Raw genomic sequence first — 17,220 nt, forward strand, 5'->3', positions numbered from 1 at the left:
TTTGGAATAATGTGAAGCACAAACGTTGTGTTAGTGAGGCAGCTGTTTGTGTGTTCTGGTAATTCCTTAAGAAAATCAGACTTTAAAGAGAAGATTTTCCAAGAAATCTTCAATATGGTCCCATGAGAAACTGCCAAAGACTCGTAAGATGATGGTGACTTCAAAGCTTTCCAAAAAATCCCCCCATTCTCTGCTGCGGACTTCTTCCTACAGAAGAGTATTTGTTTTGTATTTGTGAAGAGGATAAATCTGTCACCTCTTGGTATTCCCACGCAACTGTCTTGCATGGTAGGTGGTGACTCCCACTCAGGAAACGAATTTTGGTTATTGTTGTTTGCCTGGAACGGGGCTGATCCAGTCACTTCATGTAGCATGACTTGAAAATTTGCCATTTACTGCTGCGATGGCTAGCTGTATGCATCGTGTCTGCTACTTTGCAGGTTGACTTTCACCACCGCTGCTGTGCCTGGTGCGCACAAGCTCTCTGCTGAGCAAGTGCTGGGGATGGTTTCTTTCTTTTGCATTGATTCATTGTAACTTTTAAAATTGTGGGTTTTAGCGAAGGAATTGTATTGGTGTTATTTAGATTAATGGCTTAAATTTTTGTAATTGCCGTATTTGCTTTGTACAACTGTGCCGTGGACTTGTGGAAATTAACTGGGATAACGTTTCACAAAATAAAAAAACCTGAGCTGTATTGGCCCTCTGTTTGCTCCCCATCATTTCAACCTAATTGGTTTCAGTCTTCCTAGTGCTCTTGCCTTGTTACTTTTTTTTTTTTTTAATGTGGGTTCAAGAAACTTGCTCTCTTATTTCATGTTTATGGTAATTCTGGTATGTTAATGAAAATGCAGCTTCATTGACAATTTATGCTGTGGGTATAAAATTTTCCCTTACTGAAGGTGTACAGGTCTGCTATGTGCTTTTGGCATTTATACTTACTTTGCTGTTATCCATGGGGAGGGAAAAGGAAATACGAAGGATCAGTACATTGTATGATAAGTGGGCTTGGTTTGACAAGTTAGCCTCTGCAGTGGGGCAGCTGAGGCGCAGACGTGTCCTGCTCCCTCTGCTTCGGAGCATTATGTCTGGTGCAGGGGTGGACTGGGTCTCGGAGAGAGGTGGCATCTTCACCCTCAAGGTTAGGTTTGCCACAGCTGCTCTCTCTGAGCCCTCCACGTGTGACCTGTGCATATTATCCTGTCTTTCCTTATAACTTATTATGATTCCTTAAACCTACTCCAATTTGTCAAGTTTCATGTTTTTCTGCCAATATGAAAGTGCTTAGAACTGAAGGTGAGTACTTGACAGGAGCGTCAGCTAGCAGTGTTCACTGTAGTCCTCTCGGCAGCTGAGGCTTTCCAAAAGTTTTACAAGAAGCTGAGAGTTAAAAGCACGTGTGAGCACTTTGCCTGGATTGCCCCTCTTTCTCCTTGCTGCTTCACGTTTGTTACCCTTTGGAAGATCTGGATTGAATTTGTTCCTTTCTAGTCCTCTGGTGCCTTCCTAATTCTTACTGACGGTTTATAAGCCATCGAGTCAGTTTGAGTCGTCTCATCTGGTGTTATATTGGTTACTTTGATCTCTTTCAAATGTTTCGTTGCCATAGGATCTGGGAGGCAGGGTTGGCCCAGCATCTGAGAGGCCTTGACTGCAGCTTTGGCTCTGCCGCTGGTCTGCTCGCTGACTTTACAGACCAGCCACACCATCCCACTGTGCCGCAGGATTCCCCACCTTTAAAGGGAGAATAGTGAGCAGTGGGCAGCCTTCCGTTTCGTGCTGTGAAAACGTGTTTAAGCAAAGCAAGAGAAGAGGAAAAGGCCTAGATACCTGGTACCATTCTCCCCCTGTAACAGGAGTCTTCAGGCTTCATGAACTTCTTGCATCAAATGTCTGAAATTTGTCGTCTGATCTAGAAGAGCAGAGTAGTTAACAGATCAGATTAGCATCTATTCAACACGAGCTCTGCTCACGTTCCTAACAGTGGCTTATTGCTTCTCTTTTCCTCAGTATTTTGTAATTTTTGTAACCCTTTATTCCCAAGACCCTGCCTGTCCCCACCCCCAAAAATGCTGCTTATACTCCTGGCTCCCTTTAGATTAAGTCAGTTTGACTGTTTTTTCATCCTGCCAAAGAAAAATATGTGGAAATTTTAATTGGCCTGAACCTTTCCAATGCTATAAAATGTGCCTGCTTTGAACACGGAGAACTAAAATGGTTTTGTGCTGAACCACATCGTGGCCTTTGTCCAGCTACTGCGTAAGTATATACAGAACTTAAAATTTTCATCTAAGCAGTTAGTATCTGTGTAAAAGGATTGTTAATGTGTGATTAGGACAAAACCATGCTTACTGATCTATCTAATGGCAGTTGTAGCTTTTTGTGCCTTCCAGGTGTTTTAGGTAGAGTTAGGTGAGGTGGCTTGGATCAGTCTGTTGGCCTGCCAGCAGCTGGCTGGGCTTAGCTCACCCTGGTCTCAGGTTTGCCAGCCTGCCGAGAGCTGATTTAATTTGCTAACCCAGCAAAGAGCAAAACGCTGAACTGTTTTCTTTTGGGTTAGAGATGTGCATTGGCTTGGTGAAGGGTCCGAGGAGGGCGAGAGTCAGTGTGTGGCATCAGGCAGGACTGCATGGGTGGGAGCTGGGAAGGAGCAGGAGCAGCCAAGGCTCCTCCGTGGGCAGCTCTGCTGTCTCAGGTAACTTCTCCCTCGTGCAGGTTAGGATGCAGGTTAGCTGTCTGCAGCGGTCTTTCTCCATCTTTGCAGATGCTATAGCACTACTGGGAAGGACACTGACATCCAGCAACTGCAGCAGAAATGATACATGTGATATTGGCCCTGGGTTTCACCAGCTGTCAGAAAGAGCAGGCAGAAACTCTTAATTTTCAGAGTTCAGATGAGTCCTTTTTATTTGCCACTCTTTGCTCCTGTACTGGTTGTCTGCATCCACTTATGTTTTGCTTAGAGCTGCATGTGTTGGAGTCTGGTGGCCACTGCTTTTTCTTCTCAGTTAATACCTTCCCCAGTTCATCGATGTTATCTTTCTACTAGAGTGTCTTTAAAACTCTCCATCCTCTGTCCAGACTTGAATCCTCCTCATCGTGACAGATGTTAGGTATCCTAATCCCCCAAGGTTTGCTCAATTTGCTTAATACTCTTTTGTTGCATTCTGTGACCTTAGTTCACTGTCTTCTAGATCAAAGTGATTAAGAGAAAGGTATGCAGCTTGACCAATGCGCTGCATTATTTTAGAGAGCGTAATTGTAATAATTTTTAAAGCCTCTTACCTAAAGGCATAATAACGATGTTGTGCTGATGTTATGACAGCACCATAGTGAGTGAGGCTAGTGTCATACAGAATAAACCTTAAATATTATGTCCAGTGCAGCATGCTGATGTTTAGATGTACATACAGATTAAAAAAGGAAAGGTCTTCTTTAAATTTTATAAGTTTCAGATGCATGTGATCAGGGTGGCCAATACTTCTTAGATCTTTGCTTCCAAAGGGAGGAGTGTGTGTGTGACTGAATGGTTCAATATGTATACTACAAGAGTTTCTATATTACTAACTGTTAATAATAATAAAAAACCTCTCAGCTGTATATATGGAGTGGTTTGGCTTGTACCTTTCCTCCATGATTTTTTTGGCTCCTAAATTTGGGTCTTTTTTTCTTGTTTCACTAAGTTTATTGGCCTGTCTGAAGGTGTGTGGGGGCCACTAGATCATCTAGTCAGAAGAACATTTATAGAAAGGTTCAAGCTCTGTAATATTTCCTTGTGTTGATTATTTAATGGTGTCACTTGAACTGACTGGATTGATTCCTATGTTTAGGATTTAATGGAAAGAACAGATTTCTTCTTCATCCACTTTGAATGTCTGTACCTAGCCAAAAACTACGGTAGTAATACAGCAATTGTACAGGTCCTTTCTGTCATGTTGGTGCTGCCTGTGGTGTATGGTGACTTCAGAAGAGCTTTTGAATTAATAAGGACATGGACCAGTATCTTTGTGTGGTGGCACTTCCAGACAGGGTGCATATGTCACCTTTTAAAATGTTCCTGTGTACTTCACATGCAGGAAAATCAGATTTATTTCTAAGTAGGCCTGGAGTCTTGCTATATAGAGCTTGCTGTCTTTTCTATTGGAATTCCTGCCTCCAACTGCAGCTTTCTTGTTGGCGCTTTCTGTCTCAAAAAGATTTAATTCAATTAATTTTAAAGAATAAAATAAATTTAATTGATTCCTTTTACATTTTTAGATCACAGTGCCATTTGAGGAAGAATTTGCCTCTCTGGTAGTGTTTGGCATGCACTTGGATAGGTTTCAATGGTATCTCTCCAACCTTGATGGATAGGACAGTGCTGATTCATTGCAAAAGTTTGCCTGTGTTTTTTTTGATCTCCTTCACTGATATGTAGAAGTATGTGATCCCTAATTTTTCCTTCCCTTCCTTCTCAGCTAACACTTTTTACAACAGCACTTTGATTAAAAGAATTTTTACTCGAAGCTACTTGCTGTGTAAAAAAAATCTGTGGGAACAGATTAGCCAGGACATGGAAGAGTGATGTGTAGTAAATAGTATATCCTGCTGAAGACAGGACTGTTTTTATTCTGTCCTTATGGAGGGAACTGGTATCTTATTACCTGGCACTGTTCTTTATAGTATACTGTAGAACTGGTGATGCATTCACAAATACCTAGGCTATCTTGTGCTTCCTATTTTTCTTATAGGCTTCTCAGCAATCGTAACCTCGGAGTAAAAGCCAGGCAATGATTGGCAGTGCTGCTCTTGTGCCTTTGTTCAGCTGGAAAGTTACATTTCCATTCTTTCTCTGTGCTACATGTTTTTTTAATGGTCATTGATCAGCATATAAAAGTCATGCAGAATGAAAATGCAATTATCAAGAAAGATAAATAGACAGTAGCAGCGGGTTTCATCAGAAACCCAGCTAGAGTGTCAAAAGGCAGGGGGGAAAAAAGTGAAATAAAATTCTAGGATGATGCATAACATTTGACAAGTAAAACTAATGGTTCTTGAATTAAAAAAGAAGGTTCGAAGTTGTGCCAGTTAATGAAAAATCACACCGAATCACTGTTGTAGCTCTGCTCCCTTTTTAGGATAGAATAATTATTTAGCAGAAATGTGCTGTGTAATGTGGTGTGAGCGCTGCACAGAAACAAAATTAGCAAGCCAGTTTCTGAGGTTACTTTCCATGGATATGAAGCAAGTGGTGCAGGCGAGCTGCTGCAGGGGTAGCCTTCCCCTAGCAGGGTGAGGAAGGTGTGCTCCTTGGGGTTCCCCTCCTGCTTACAGGGCTCTGTGGGACATCAGATTTTCCATGCTTTTCCCAACCAGTTTTATTGCTCTGGCATTTTCTGGCCTTCCCAGTAGCACGTCCTCACAATCCTTGGCCCATCAGTGGAATCGGGCTGGGCTCCAGGTTCTAGAGCAGCTCTGGTCCTCAAAGGAAACAATATTTAGACCATGTTATTGAGTTCATCTTGTACCCCTTTGGCTTTCCTGCTTTGCAGACCCTTAAGCAAGGTGGCAGCTGCAAAGAGCCAGAGAAAGCTGGAAGGACCAAAGGAAAAAATCCTGATATAGCCAGGAGGGAATGATTGTCAGCAAGTGCTGAGTTGTTCCACCTGCTCTCCTCACCTTCCTTCCTTCTCTGGGAGCCCTGACTGTGGCTGATAACACCCTGATTCATAAATACATAAAAATTAGCATAATTCATTGAAATCTGGGTTCTGTTGTGCTCTGTTTCCAATGTGGTCTTGTTTCCTTTTCCAGGAGAAAGGGAATATTTTCCCATTGTGCTGTACTGTAGCCAGTATCAGCCTTACTCCCAGCAGGTGATTAGCCTGTGTATTTTGAAAAGTATAAAGTTTGCCTGGTTTTCTTGTCTTCATATGAGACATTAGGAAAAAAAAATCATAATGGTTATTAGTTTGTGTTAATGGTCATATAGTTTACTAGCTGTAAGTATACATACCATAATGCTTATGTGCAAAAACTCTTGTTTATAAGTCATATGGTCTTCTTTGCCCTTATTCTTTTATCAGATAAAAGAAACGTGTTTCCCTAAACATGGGTGAAACAGAGCAGAGGCCAACAGCAGGATCCCGGTTAGGAGCTCAGGAAAATGCTGGGATCAGCACCTTGGAGCATGGACAGAAACCACCTATGACACCTCCAGGAAAACTCGTCTCCATCAAAATTCAGATGCTGGATGACACGCAAGAAATTTTTGATGTTCCGGTAAGGAAGTGGAGGTTGGGGTGGCTAAAGATTATTCAGGCATTTCTAAAAATGCATGTTTTCAAACCAGTTCTCTTTATTACAACTGCAATTCTTTGGCTAATGAATTCATGTTGCGGAGAAAATGGCTGTTATATCAGCATTAAATAGATGATGGTGTAATAGAATAACATTAAACAGTGAAGTGACCTGTAAATTACAGTTACTATTCTGTTTCTGTTTGAACAACTTCAGAAGAGGTGAAAGTCCTTGGTGTTTTTTTTTTCTTCAAATATTACATCAGTGGTTTCCTCTACTTTCTAAACAGTTGATATATTTCCTTGGTGCTGTTTTGCTTTTGATCCATAAACCATAGATCTATACAGATTTTTTTCTTTTCCTCTGGCAAGCCCTTAGGATAGTAACTTCAAATCATCAAAGTTTTCACGAATTTGTATCGCTCTTACAGGCACTAAGTGCTCTCACACATATTGAGTGCAAGGAAAGGATCAAACCAATCTCAAGTTTCTCTGTACCCCACCGAAATTAATCTAGTTTTGTACTTGCCAAGGAAACAGTTACTACTGCTTTTGTGTGTGTGTGGTCAGAAGAGTTAGTTTGAATTAGTTTTGATACAAAGACTGATTCTGTTAGTAACCACTAATGATTTTAACATGCCATGCTTAGGTAATTAACATGTAAGGTGGTTGAACACTATTGCTGTTATGAAAGTGTACTGGAATGTATATTTTTCAAAGTCCTCAGGGTTCAGTGAATAAGAAACTGGAAACCCGAGTTCAAATTTCATCCTTTGTTACTTGCATTTTATGTAGCTATGGTAACTTCCATGCCTTCATTGGCTCAGTTTTCCCTTCTGTGAAATGGGGGGGGTGGAGGGTGGGGGTGGTGTTACCAGCGAGATACATAGATCTTGCGTGTATAGCACTCTGCGGAACCGCTTGTAGTCACTGAAAAAGTGTTATCCCTGTACTAAAGATGAAAGAATTCCAATTAGGAAAATCCTCATTGAAAAAAATTTTTTTTGCCTGTTTATAAGGTTTTGTTTGTCTGTCTTGTGTATGTACACACAGATGCTTTTTGGTCTGCTCTCTGCTGCTGTTATCCAACTACAACTGTGTATTCAGTCTCAGATTTTGTTGTAGTAGAAAGTAAGTTCTCTGAACGGGCATGTATATGTGAACTGAACTGTCATCAAGTGAAATGCTCATGTATGTAGCAACTTTTTTGTGCCCTTCAGAATGCCTATCAAATATCCATAGCAAACAGACTAAAATTAGCAGTCTTTAGGTAAACATTGCAGTTCAAAAGTGTAGTTCTAGTTTATCACATGCTAATGAAAGTTGTGCTGCTTATCTTACGTGGTACAAATATCCCTATTATCCCAGAGACAACCTTTTTTTCCCCCTCCACAGCTGCTACTTCACCATACTTTGGAAATGCTGTGCAATTTATAAGAGTTAATAAGTCTATTTAACAAACACTTAGTAGGAACCATTTTGCGATCAGGTCCCTTTCATTAAATTGTTTAGAAGCAAACATAAGTAACGAGTGGATGCAGTGCACGCATATAACTCCAGCTTTGCTTCTGGGAGTTTGAGAAAACAGTATTTTTTCCATCTTCAATATGAGAAGACATCAACATTACTCTTTGTTTTTGAACTTCAGCAACACCTGGAAGACCTGGGTGTTTAAACAACTCTCTGTTCAGATCACTTCAATATGATTATTTTCTGAGGCTTTTGTTTCATAACAACCTCTATGCAAGGAAAGCTCAGCTGGTTTTAAAGTCAAATCTTGTGGTGAAATTTGCAGGATGCTTAGATTATAAAGTCTTAGAGCAGGTTCCTAAAGCCTTTTGTCTTTAAGGTATGCATTGTCAAATGGACCAATACACATCATTTTCAATCTGCTCTAAAAGGCATTAATTTTTTAGTCCTATCTCACGAAACTGAAAAACTGTTAATACATCTAAATTGAGATGTTTATTCATGTTGGAAAACACCATGTTCCCATTTATAAGCTTGCTGGTTTTAGCCAGATTGGTCCAGTATACACAGAAAAAGAAAGCAGCACCATTTCAACAAAAAATTTTTAGGTGCAGCAAGTGTGGCTGTGGGCAGAGGATGTTAAATGTACATGCCTAAGCACATCTGTGGGCTTGCTTTTCAGTGGAGAATTAAAGGCTTTTTGCATGGTTGAAGGTCTGAACTACTCTTTCCAAAACTTGAGCTGCCATGGTTATGAAAATAACCTTCCAAATATGATACAAGTACAAACTGAGAAGGTTTTGTGTTTCCTACAGTTTCAGGAATTTTGCTGGACGATCTTTTCTCTGTTAGCAAATGGACCAAACTTTGAGTGGTTTTATTGCTGTTTGTAATGTGTCTTGTAGGACGATACGAAGTTTGTCATGCCAGTTTACCCTTTGCTCATGAAGTCTGCGTAAAAATAGAAACAGATACTGGTGCTACTTCTTCCTGAATTTGGGGGAGGTAGTGAAGTAGCTGAGACTGTCCATCTGTCTAGTCCTCCTTCCTTGCTACTCCTACAGTTTTCTTTTGTTACAGGTTCACCACCACCACCACCTCTTTAGCTAAACCTGGGAAAAGATCTTATCCATGTAGTGTTTTTCTTGGGTTTGTTTTTTGTTTTGTTTTGGGGTTGTTGTGGTTTGGGGGTTTTTTTGTTGTTGTTGGGTTTTAGGGGTTTTTGTTTGTTTGTATGTTCATTCTTTAAATTATCTTCCAGGAGACAAGATTCAGTAGCCTTGCACTTAGGCAATCCCCTTTCTCCCATCACATGCAGATGACTTGTTTTTATTAGAGCAAAATCCTTCAGATTTCTATGTCTATTCTGTACATAACAAAACAGGAGAAAAACATGACCTACTTCCACTCCTCCCCTCCCACCCCCCAAGTGCTGCTGCCATTCGGGCTGTTTAAAAGTGAACTAACTCTGGTGTCATTTGTCCTTCTACGGGAAAATTGATTCTTTTGGTGTTAGTGTTTTGATGCTATATAATCATACCATGTTTGGCTCATTGTATTAGCTTCTCACAAGCCAAAAAAAAGACCCTGAAAGGAAAGAGAGATCCACATAGCTTCATACAGGCCTGTAAATTATATTTTTTTGCCAGGAAAAAAAACCATAAAGTATATGGAGAGAGTTTGTATGGGAGACTTGAAAAACAGAAGCCACAATGAAGGCCTTTTCATCAATCTTTGCAAATTCAGTGTTGTAAAAGGAAGGGTACATAAGAAAAATCTTATATGCTGCTTGCTCTTAAACAGTATTTCATTGCAGAATTTCCAAACATTCCTATATTCTAAAAAGCCAGTGAAAGTTTGAATAGATAATCCTGGATCTTTTACACACATCCAGTTAGCTGGTTGCATGACTCTTTTCAAGCAAATACAGATGTTTGGGGGAGGCGGGGGAAAGGTAGGAACTGCTGCTTTCAAAAAAAGATTATATTATTTTCATTTTGTATTTTCTGCCTTTAACATAAAAGGAAAGTATAAAATTCATCAATTACCTTTTCAAGCACATTTTTGTCTATTCTGCTATGAGAAGATAATTTATGTAGAATATCCTTCCCTCTTTAAATTTATTTAGCTTTTTATGACTGAATTTCTGTACCTTTAGTTTGAATCTGTTTTGGACTCTCAGCCAAGAGCTGGCTTCAGCTGCAGTTGTAGGTGATTAGTGCCTGAAAATCAGGCTATGAGTTGAAGGTTCACGATCATTCAGCACTTGCAGTTGTTGGTCATGGTGTTAGCTTTATGGAGAGGTTGCATGCAAGTGGAATAGATTTTTGTCTCTTGCTTTTTGTTTCTAATATCCAGTTTGGCTGTATTTACTGAAAAATTCGTTAGGTATGCTAACTGAAGACCGCAGAGGCCCAAAGTACAGTGGTTTGTTTCAGCTAGTGTTTGTCTGAGTTATGACTATGTGATAGAACGAGCAAATGCGGTGCCTTTCTGCTAGGTAAGAGGACAACAGCTTTAGCTAAAATGACTAATGTGAAGGGGGAAGAACGTTTTTTTCACCCTTGTACACATAATGATAATCATATATAGATAGGTCTTGGGCATTATGAAAGGTTGACACTTCTACCATAAGACTTGTGAAACCCAACACTGTTGTGTTTTATACACATATGTTGTGTATTATACAAGAGAGGGTGGAGATGCACAGTTCTGCTTGATTTTGCTCTGGTTTTATTTCTACCAGTCTCATCTAAGTTAGTTGGAAGAGAATGGGATTGATTCCATAAAACCATAGTAAAACTTACAGATTTTCTTATGTTTGTTTTAATACGGTCTCCCCTGTAGATTCAAACCAGTTTAAGTAAAAAAGAAATACAGTTTTTAAGGAATAGTAAAAATAACTGATGGTTGTATCTACTGCAGATCATTCTGGGAGAGAAAACCCTTTAATGTTTAGTGTCTATGCCATTTATATTATATTTAGTTTTATAGTTGTTTCAGTGCCAGAAGTAATCTGCTTTAAAACTACTCCTAAGCAAAAAGTCAGAGTTGTTCCTTTCTAGGTAATGCTGAAGACATGACTGATTTTCACGTTGGACTGCTGGGATGATTTGGTGACTCAGACCAGGTTTAACCCTGACTGACATGATGCTTGTCACTGATCATACCCTACTCTCTGGCTGAATGACACTGATGTGACTGGAATGATGCTACTGATGCTAAATAGAAAGTCAGAGTTGTTTCTTTCCTGTTAACATCAAAGGTGAGATCAAAGTATATCACAGGAGGTGAGGATTCTTCTTTTGGTTAGGATCCCGTCTCTTTAATTAAAACCAAACCAAAGTCCTCTTTATTGTGTCTGGAAGAAAATAGTTGCTTCCTTTCTGTGGCTGTCTTTTGGAAAGACGAAAACATACTTGCCTGTCAGATTACTCAAGTTTATTAAACATCTGTTTTGTGTCTTATGTAAACTTTCTTTCCCTCTGAATGCGTTCAAGCTTTTTGAAATATGCAGAGTTGGAAAATGTCATCTGCTTTCAGGGATTAACACCGGGTTTCTTAAGCAACAGGAGTCTCTTAATAGAAAGCAGGGTGAGGGTATAATCCTTGGTAAACATCAGTTGTAAACATTTCATTTCAATTTGCTTTTCTCTCAGAAGAGAAGGGCTTCCTCATCTTTAGGTTATCTGAGAATAAAGACCAAATGGTCTTGGTCTGTGACTATTTATCTTCCGTGTGACTATTTATCTTCCGCTGGAGTGTGGATGTGGTACCTTGGCAGGGAGTTTCTGTGCCTCAAGTCCCAAATTTTCAGAGAAGGACTTCATAATCCTGTTGTGGCTCTGTTTCTTAAGGCTAATGTTCTGGGTGGGTTTTTTGTTTGGCTGCTTTTGTTTGTGCAGTCATATAATGGTGGTTCATATTCCCTTTGTGGGGAAAATGCCTTCTATTAAGTATACTCCCCACCAACTTCAGGCCAGTGTAAGTGTACCAGAAAAAGCTTGATATTAGAAAGTCTCAGTACTTAACAACAAAGATTACATGTGCTTTGTTATAAATTTGCACAAGCATTGTGTTACTCTGTTAAATTTGAAATTTCAGCCACGGTTTTATAAATGTTTAAATTATTTTCTGTAACATTTATGGGTTATGGTAATTGCTTTGTCCTAGGTATATACCCCTCTCCTCAATATGCAATTATAACCAGTGAACAAAGCAATTTTATAAAAAGAGCATTAGACAGTAAGGCAATGAAACAGTGTTTTATACTTTCTTAGCCAGCTTCAACTTCAATTCAATATGAATTGCATTTTTTTCCAGTTTAGGAAGTGAACAGCAGGTCAAATGTCAGTTATTCATCAGTCTGAGACTTTCTTTCTTCTCATGCCTGAAATTATTTGGCCATCAGTGTCAGACTATTTCCAATGAATATCAGGCATTTAAATATTCACTAATTGTCACACCAACCCTGCTGGTTCTTCTGAATTTACAAGAAGAAAAACATTTTATTTTTTTTTAATAATTCTGAAACATATCAGTTGCGATTTTCTCAGCAGAAGATTATTAGTGGATACACAGCAAACTTTTTTTGTTGTTGTTGTTGATAAATGATTAGAATGTCTTTGTTGAAATGGAATTTTAGTGGCTTGTGTTAATAATCTATGTGCTTTTCAAAATGGAAAAGAGAATAATCCACAAGCAAATTTCTGTAACCATAGGCAGCAGGCTGTTTAAACTGCTGATATCTTTGTTACAATGTTCTGTAGAATGAACAGAATAAGTGGGAATAAAATTTTAAGTGCGGACAGATCCAGTCCATTTTCAGACTGATTGATGTATTTGAAGATAACTGGGAAATGGGTGTAATTTTCTGGAATGAATGAGCCTAACTTGTAATCAGGGAAGGCTTCTCAACTAATGCCTTTTTACCTCTCTCGGTCCAGCTGACTCACCAAGTCACGCACCAATGTGTGAGCTGGCACAAAGTGGAGGACAGAGCTGGCACAGGGAAGGCCAGCCGTGGATGAAGAAGCGGCGCGTGAGCATTTCTGAACACTGCTGCCTTGACTGAAGGGGTCAGTGAAATCATGCTGTTAATTCTGGTAACCAGGTCTGTGCCTGTAAGTTGGTTTGCACGGTACTGGTGAGGCTGGATGGATGCTCTGTGGGGGAGCATGGGCTCCCTCCCCAGCTACGGGGTGTTCCCCTTGGCCAGCCTGTTTGGAAGTGGCAGCCGTCCAAGGAACAATGGGAGGTGTTTGCCATCTCTTCTCTTCAAAGTGTACGTGTATGGGTGAGTGGGTAGCTAGTGGCAGAAGCGGAGGCTGATTCTGCTAGGACTATGTTTTCCTCTTTCAAGGGCGATAGGAGGGATGTTCTGCCTCTGGACAGAGGAAGGAGGGGAGCTGAACTGCCCACCGTGTGCTTCCTTCCTTCCCCCTGAGACTGGGGTTCATCTCTTCCATCTTTAAAGACTTTAAAAGTAGATGTCAAAGCCTTAGCTAATTACTCTTTCCGTCATAGTTAGGGTGAAAACATGGTACCTTCAAAAGGCTTTTCATCGTGCCTGTCTTGAACATGTATTTTAGGATGAGATTAATTGCTCTCTGGAGGTGCTTGTATATCCCTATAAGGGGAGCATAAGGCCACAGCTTAGACTTCTTTTAGCATCCAGGCAACTAACTTGTTCCACAGAAATTCCTTTGTTTCCTTTTAGTTCCCAACCATGCCAAAGTGATATGTGAGTCTTCCTTGTACCCCATAGCTGTCTAGGTCGGATGTGCTGGAGTGGGTTAATTATACCTGATGTAGTGCTGCTTTTCTCTGTCCTGGTTGTAAAGGAGAAGTTGCAAAATAAAGTGCACTGTGGAGGAGCAGTGTGTTGGTGCTGTGCTGCAGTAGTGCACATGCATGCCGTGATTTACTTAAGCCCGTTCTTTGTCAGCACAAGGTGGTTGAGCTTAAGTTACTTTCCTTAAGCTCTGTATGAAAACAGTTGTCTTTGCTTCTGGCCATATGCTCTGGAGGGGCATAATAAATGAGCAGGATAAGCTTCTGGGAGAAAATTGCTGCTTTCCTCCTCCTCCTCCTGAATTGTGTGTGTTGTCCATAGCTAAAGAAATGCAGCATAAGTGTGATACTTTGCCAAGAGCACAATCTCACGTTGGATTTCAGGCATTTCAAAGCACACCCAGCTTATAGTTCTGCACTGAGCAAAAGATCAGAAAACTTGGGCTCATATGAAAGCACTATGGGTATGTGATTATATCACACAGCATGATGAATAGCCATTCAGAGCACTGTGAATTTCAGTAAGTTAAATTGCAAGTAAAAGCATATCTCCCTGTAACTTGTTCACTCACCTGTTTGAGAGATGAATGAACCATTATTGTGGAATTCCTGTGCAGTTGCTTTTCTCCGTTATTTTGAACAGGATGGAAAGCTATCTGTGTAAACAAAGGCTTAAGCAGTACAGGATAAAAGAACAGCAAAAAGTTATAAATTGTCCATTCGTTTCCCTTTCAGTTCATTCTCAGTTGAATATGGTCATGTGTTAACAATTTTTGCCTGGTGATAACACAACCTGTTGAAATGCCTCTCTCCGGGTTTATTTGCCTGGTATGGATTCCTTCTCTGCATCCAACCTTGCTTTGCCTTTTAGCTTGGGATGTTAGTTTTCTCTTTTTTTGCATTGGGATTCATGTCTGTATGTTCGTCAGGGGTCATCACCTGTGCTTTTTCTTTCCTCAGACCTTAAGTTTGCAACAAGCCCTCTTCCTCCCTGCTTCTGCAGGATGCCTGGGTTGCTCAGCTGGCGGAGCCACAGCAGCTACTGGAGGTGGTGGTCCCACCGGCTCTGCTGTGCTGGCAAGGATGCTTGTCTGATTCTGTGGTAAGGCAGACCACAGGGGCTACCCTGCATAAAAAGCTGCAGTTTTCACCAGTTTAGCTACAACTGTGAGCTTGCTACAAAACCAGATAGATGCTGATGCGGGTGCAACAGAGGGGAGGGAAGGGACGGACAGGACCATGTTAGCAGTGGTTCAGACTTGGGTTAAGCTGCTGTGGAAGTACACAGCTGCAGAGGTGGGAGAGAGAATAAATGTTAGGAACTCTTCCAACCCTTAAAATGCTTAAGAATATGACTTTATATAGGTTCATATTCCTTGGTTTTCTTGTTGGTATCTCTTGTTCCTTCCTTGTTTGGCACTAGAACATGCCACCTTATATTGCTTATTCTCCTTGTCCTCTCTGCCTCTCCACAGCTCCTTTGCAACTGCTGGTTCAAATCCTTGCTGTTGGTATTCTCCAAACAAACAGGAGATAGCAGTGCAGAAAGATGCAGGAGTCCTGGGTGTATCTCCTAGGCCTTCAACCAACTTCATTCTCATGATGATCTCCTTCCTCAGTGCAGTATCAGGTCCTCATAATACAAAGACATGTGTTGTGCTGTATAGCGGAGAAAGAGCTCGTCACTTTTAAAGGCTGTATCTGCACTGCAGAACTAGGGACACTTTCTGCAATGGCATAGTCAAATTCCCATCCATACCCAAACTCTGCAGTGGGATGATCTATTCAGATTTTACCTAAGATAATTTGTGGTTTTAAAGTGAAATTTGACCAGCTTAAAGTAAACTAAAAAATTTACAACTAGGAGGAAGTGATTAAAGCAGTATGTCTTTGATTGTGGTACAATCTTAAGGGGCTCCACCAGTTCCCAGGTTTAAAAGCCTTCAGAAAGACTTAGTAGTAGGCTGCTCACCTGTAAACTTGTCTCCACTGCTCCAGCGAGGTACCTTGACAAGGCTGTGATTACAATACGCATGCACAATTAAATGGTGCCTTTTGCATGCCAATGCATAAATCACATAAAAGGCATGGCTGAAAATGCCTGCCAAAGCCTTTGTACACATTTGAATAACGTGTTAAAATCGTTCTTGGGTAAATATGTCAATTTTTTGAATAAAAAGTGATGCAGGAAGCAGGCATCAAGCACCAGATAACTCAGTGAATACAAACAGCAATAGCAGAAGTAGATTACAATATCTCCTTCTCTTATCCCCATCCCCAAAAATGAGGCTTTGACTGATAGAAATTGCACAAACATAACGCTGCCAGAATATAAATAGCAAATGGTGAGTTATGACTTCGTGCCAATTTGCTTTTTGATGGCCTGTTGGCAGATGCAAATATTCATGCAGTGCACAGCAGCAGGCAGTTTTTCTCCTCGTTTCTTTCACTGTTACCTTCTCACCTGGTTTTCTGATTGAACCTGAAGTCCTTTCTTCTTTTTTTCTTCAGTTTGCCCTGCTTTTATAATTCTGGTCCTTTTCTCAGGCCATAATATCCTCATGTGTTTCTTGCTGAATTTATTTGTAATAATCTCCATTTAGTAGACAGTGGACAGTATTTGTGTGTAGATGTTGCTTAGTATTCAGAGGCTAGTTCTTTGTGCATAAAGGGGGATATCTTTTGCTCTTAAACGACTCTTCACATTTCATTGCTTCATTACCTGGCGCAGATGCTCAGTTTTATTCCCTTCTGTCATCTCACCCCCATCTAACTTCTCAGTTTTGTCCGTTCTTAGAAAACATCCATCTTTGTATTCTCTGTATGGACAAGTTGTATAGCTCCTTATAATACTTAGTTACAGAGCTCTCCTTCTTATCTTTTACAAGGAGCACATTTGGGCAGAGCAGCTATTACTGGATCTGGAGTGACTGTAAGTTAGGGGCACACCTTCCCTTTCTGATTACTGGCAGGGATAAGCCAGATCCTCAATCACTGTGCATTGTCTTAGGTTGACTGGAGTTACTGGAAACAAGCTGGATTACATTATGTGATGATGTGATCCAGGGGTCTCCTCCAAGAGCATTGCCTGTTGAAATGAATCTCGGATACTACAATTTTGGGGAACAGAATTGAAATAATAATAAAAGGGATTTTGCAGAATTAAGTTAATACATGTAAACTGATGTGAAAGAGAATGCTTTGACAAACCTTATATAAAAATATCTTACAGGAATTATAAAAGGACCTTATCAAGTAGTTTCTAGTGGTGGATTCATACAGATTAACGCTGCAACCAGAAATAAATGTAGCTCTTGGATGTTCCAGAGTAATTCAGAAACACCTCTGCACTTAGGGACAAACACTGGCAGCTGGCAAAAGAAAATGCTTTTCACGAAAGCACTTGAATACTCATTCATAGTGTGATATAGATTGGAAGGGACCTCTGGAGGCAGTCTGGTCCAACTCTTCGCTCAAGGCAGGGCCAGCAGTGAGCAGATTGCTCAGGGTCCCTAAGAAACACTTAACTGTAAGGATTCAGGACTACTGTGTTTTAGGATCTTTTTTCTGAGAGCCTTAGTTGAAGTTCAGAGTTACCGGTTGATGATCTGTCACTTTTAAGCCTGCGACTGGCAACTCTGAGGTAGACAGCTTCAGGTTTCTGGGTGGCAAATGGGCG

The 17,220-nt window shown here is 40.5% G+C and overlaps 1 protein-coding gene across 1 annotated transcript in view; it reads left to right on the plus strand.

Annotated features, from left to right (window-relative positions):
* Nucleotides 1–6,090: 6,090 nt before the first annotated feature.
* Nucleotides 6,091–17,220, plus strand: part of FARP1 (FERM, RhoGEF (ARHGEF) and pleckstrin domain protein 1 (chondrocyte-derived)) — a 166,941-nt gene continuing 155,811 nt past the window's right edge. Inside the window, exon 1 of the mRNA XM_010578291.1 lies at nucleotides 6,091–6,261. Coding sequence (XP_010576593.1) covers nucleotides 6,091–6,261 — 171 coding nt within the window. The remainder of the gene's footprint in view (nucleotides 6,262–17,220) is intronic.

The sequence above is a fragment of the Haliaeetus leucocephalus genome, unplaced genomic scaffold, assembly GCF_000737465.1.
Source record: "Haliaeetus leucocephalus isolate CR32 unplaced genomic scaffold, Haliaeetus_leucocephalus-4.0 Scaffold626, whole genome shotgun sequence".
In the NCBI taxonomy this organism is placed as follows: domain Eukaryota; kingdom Metazoa; phylum Chordata; class Aves; order Accipitriformes; family Accipitridae; genus Haliaeetus; species Haliaeetus leucocephalus.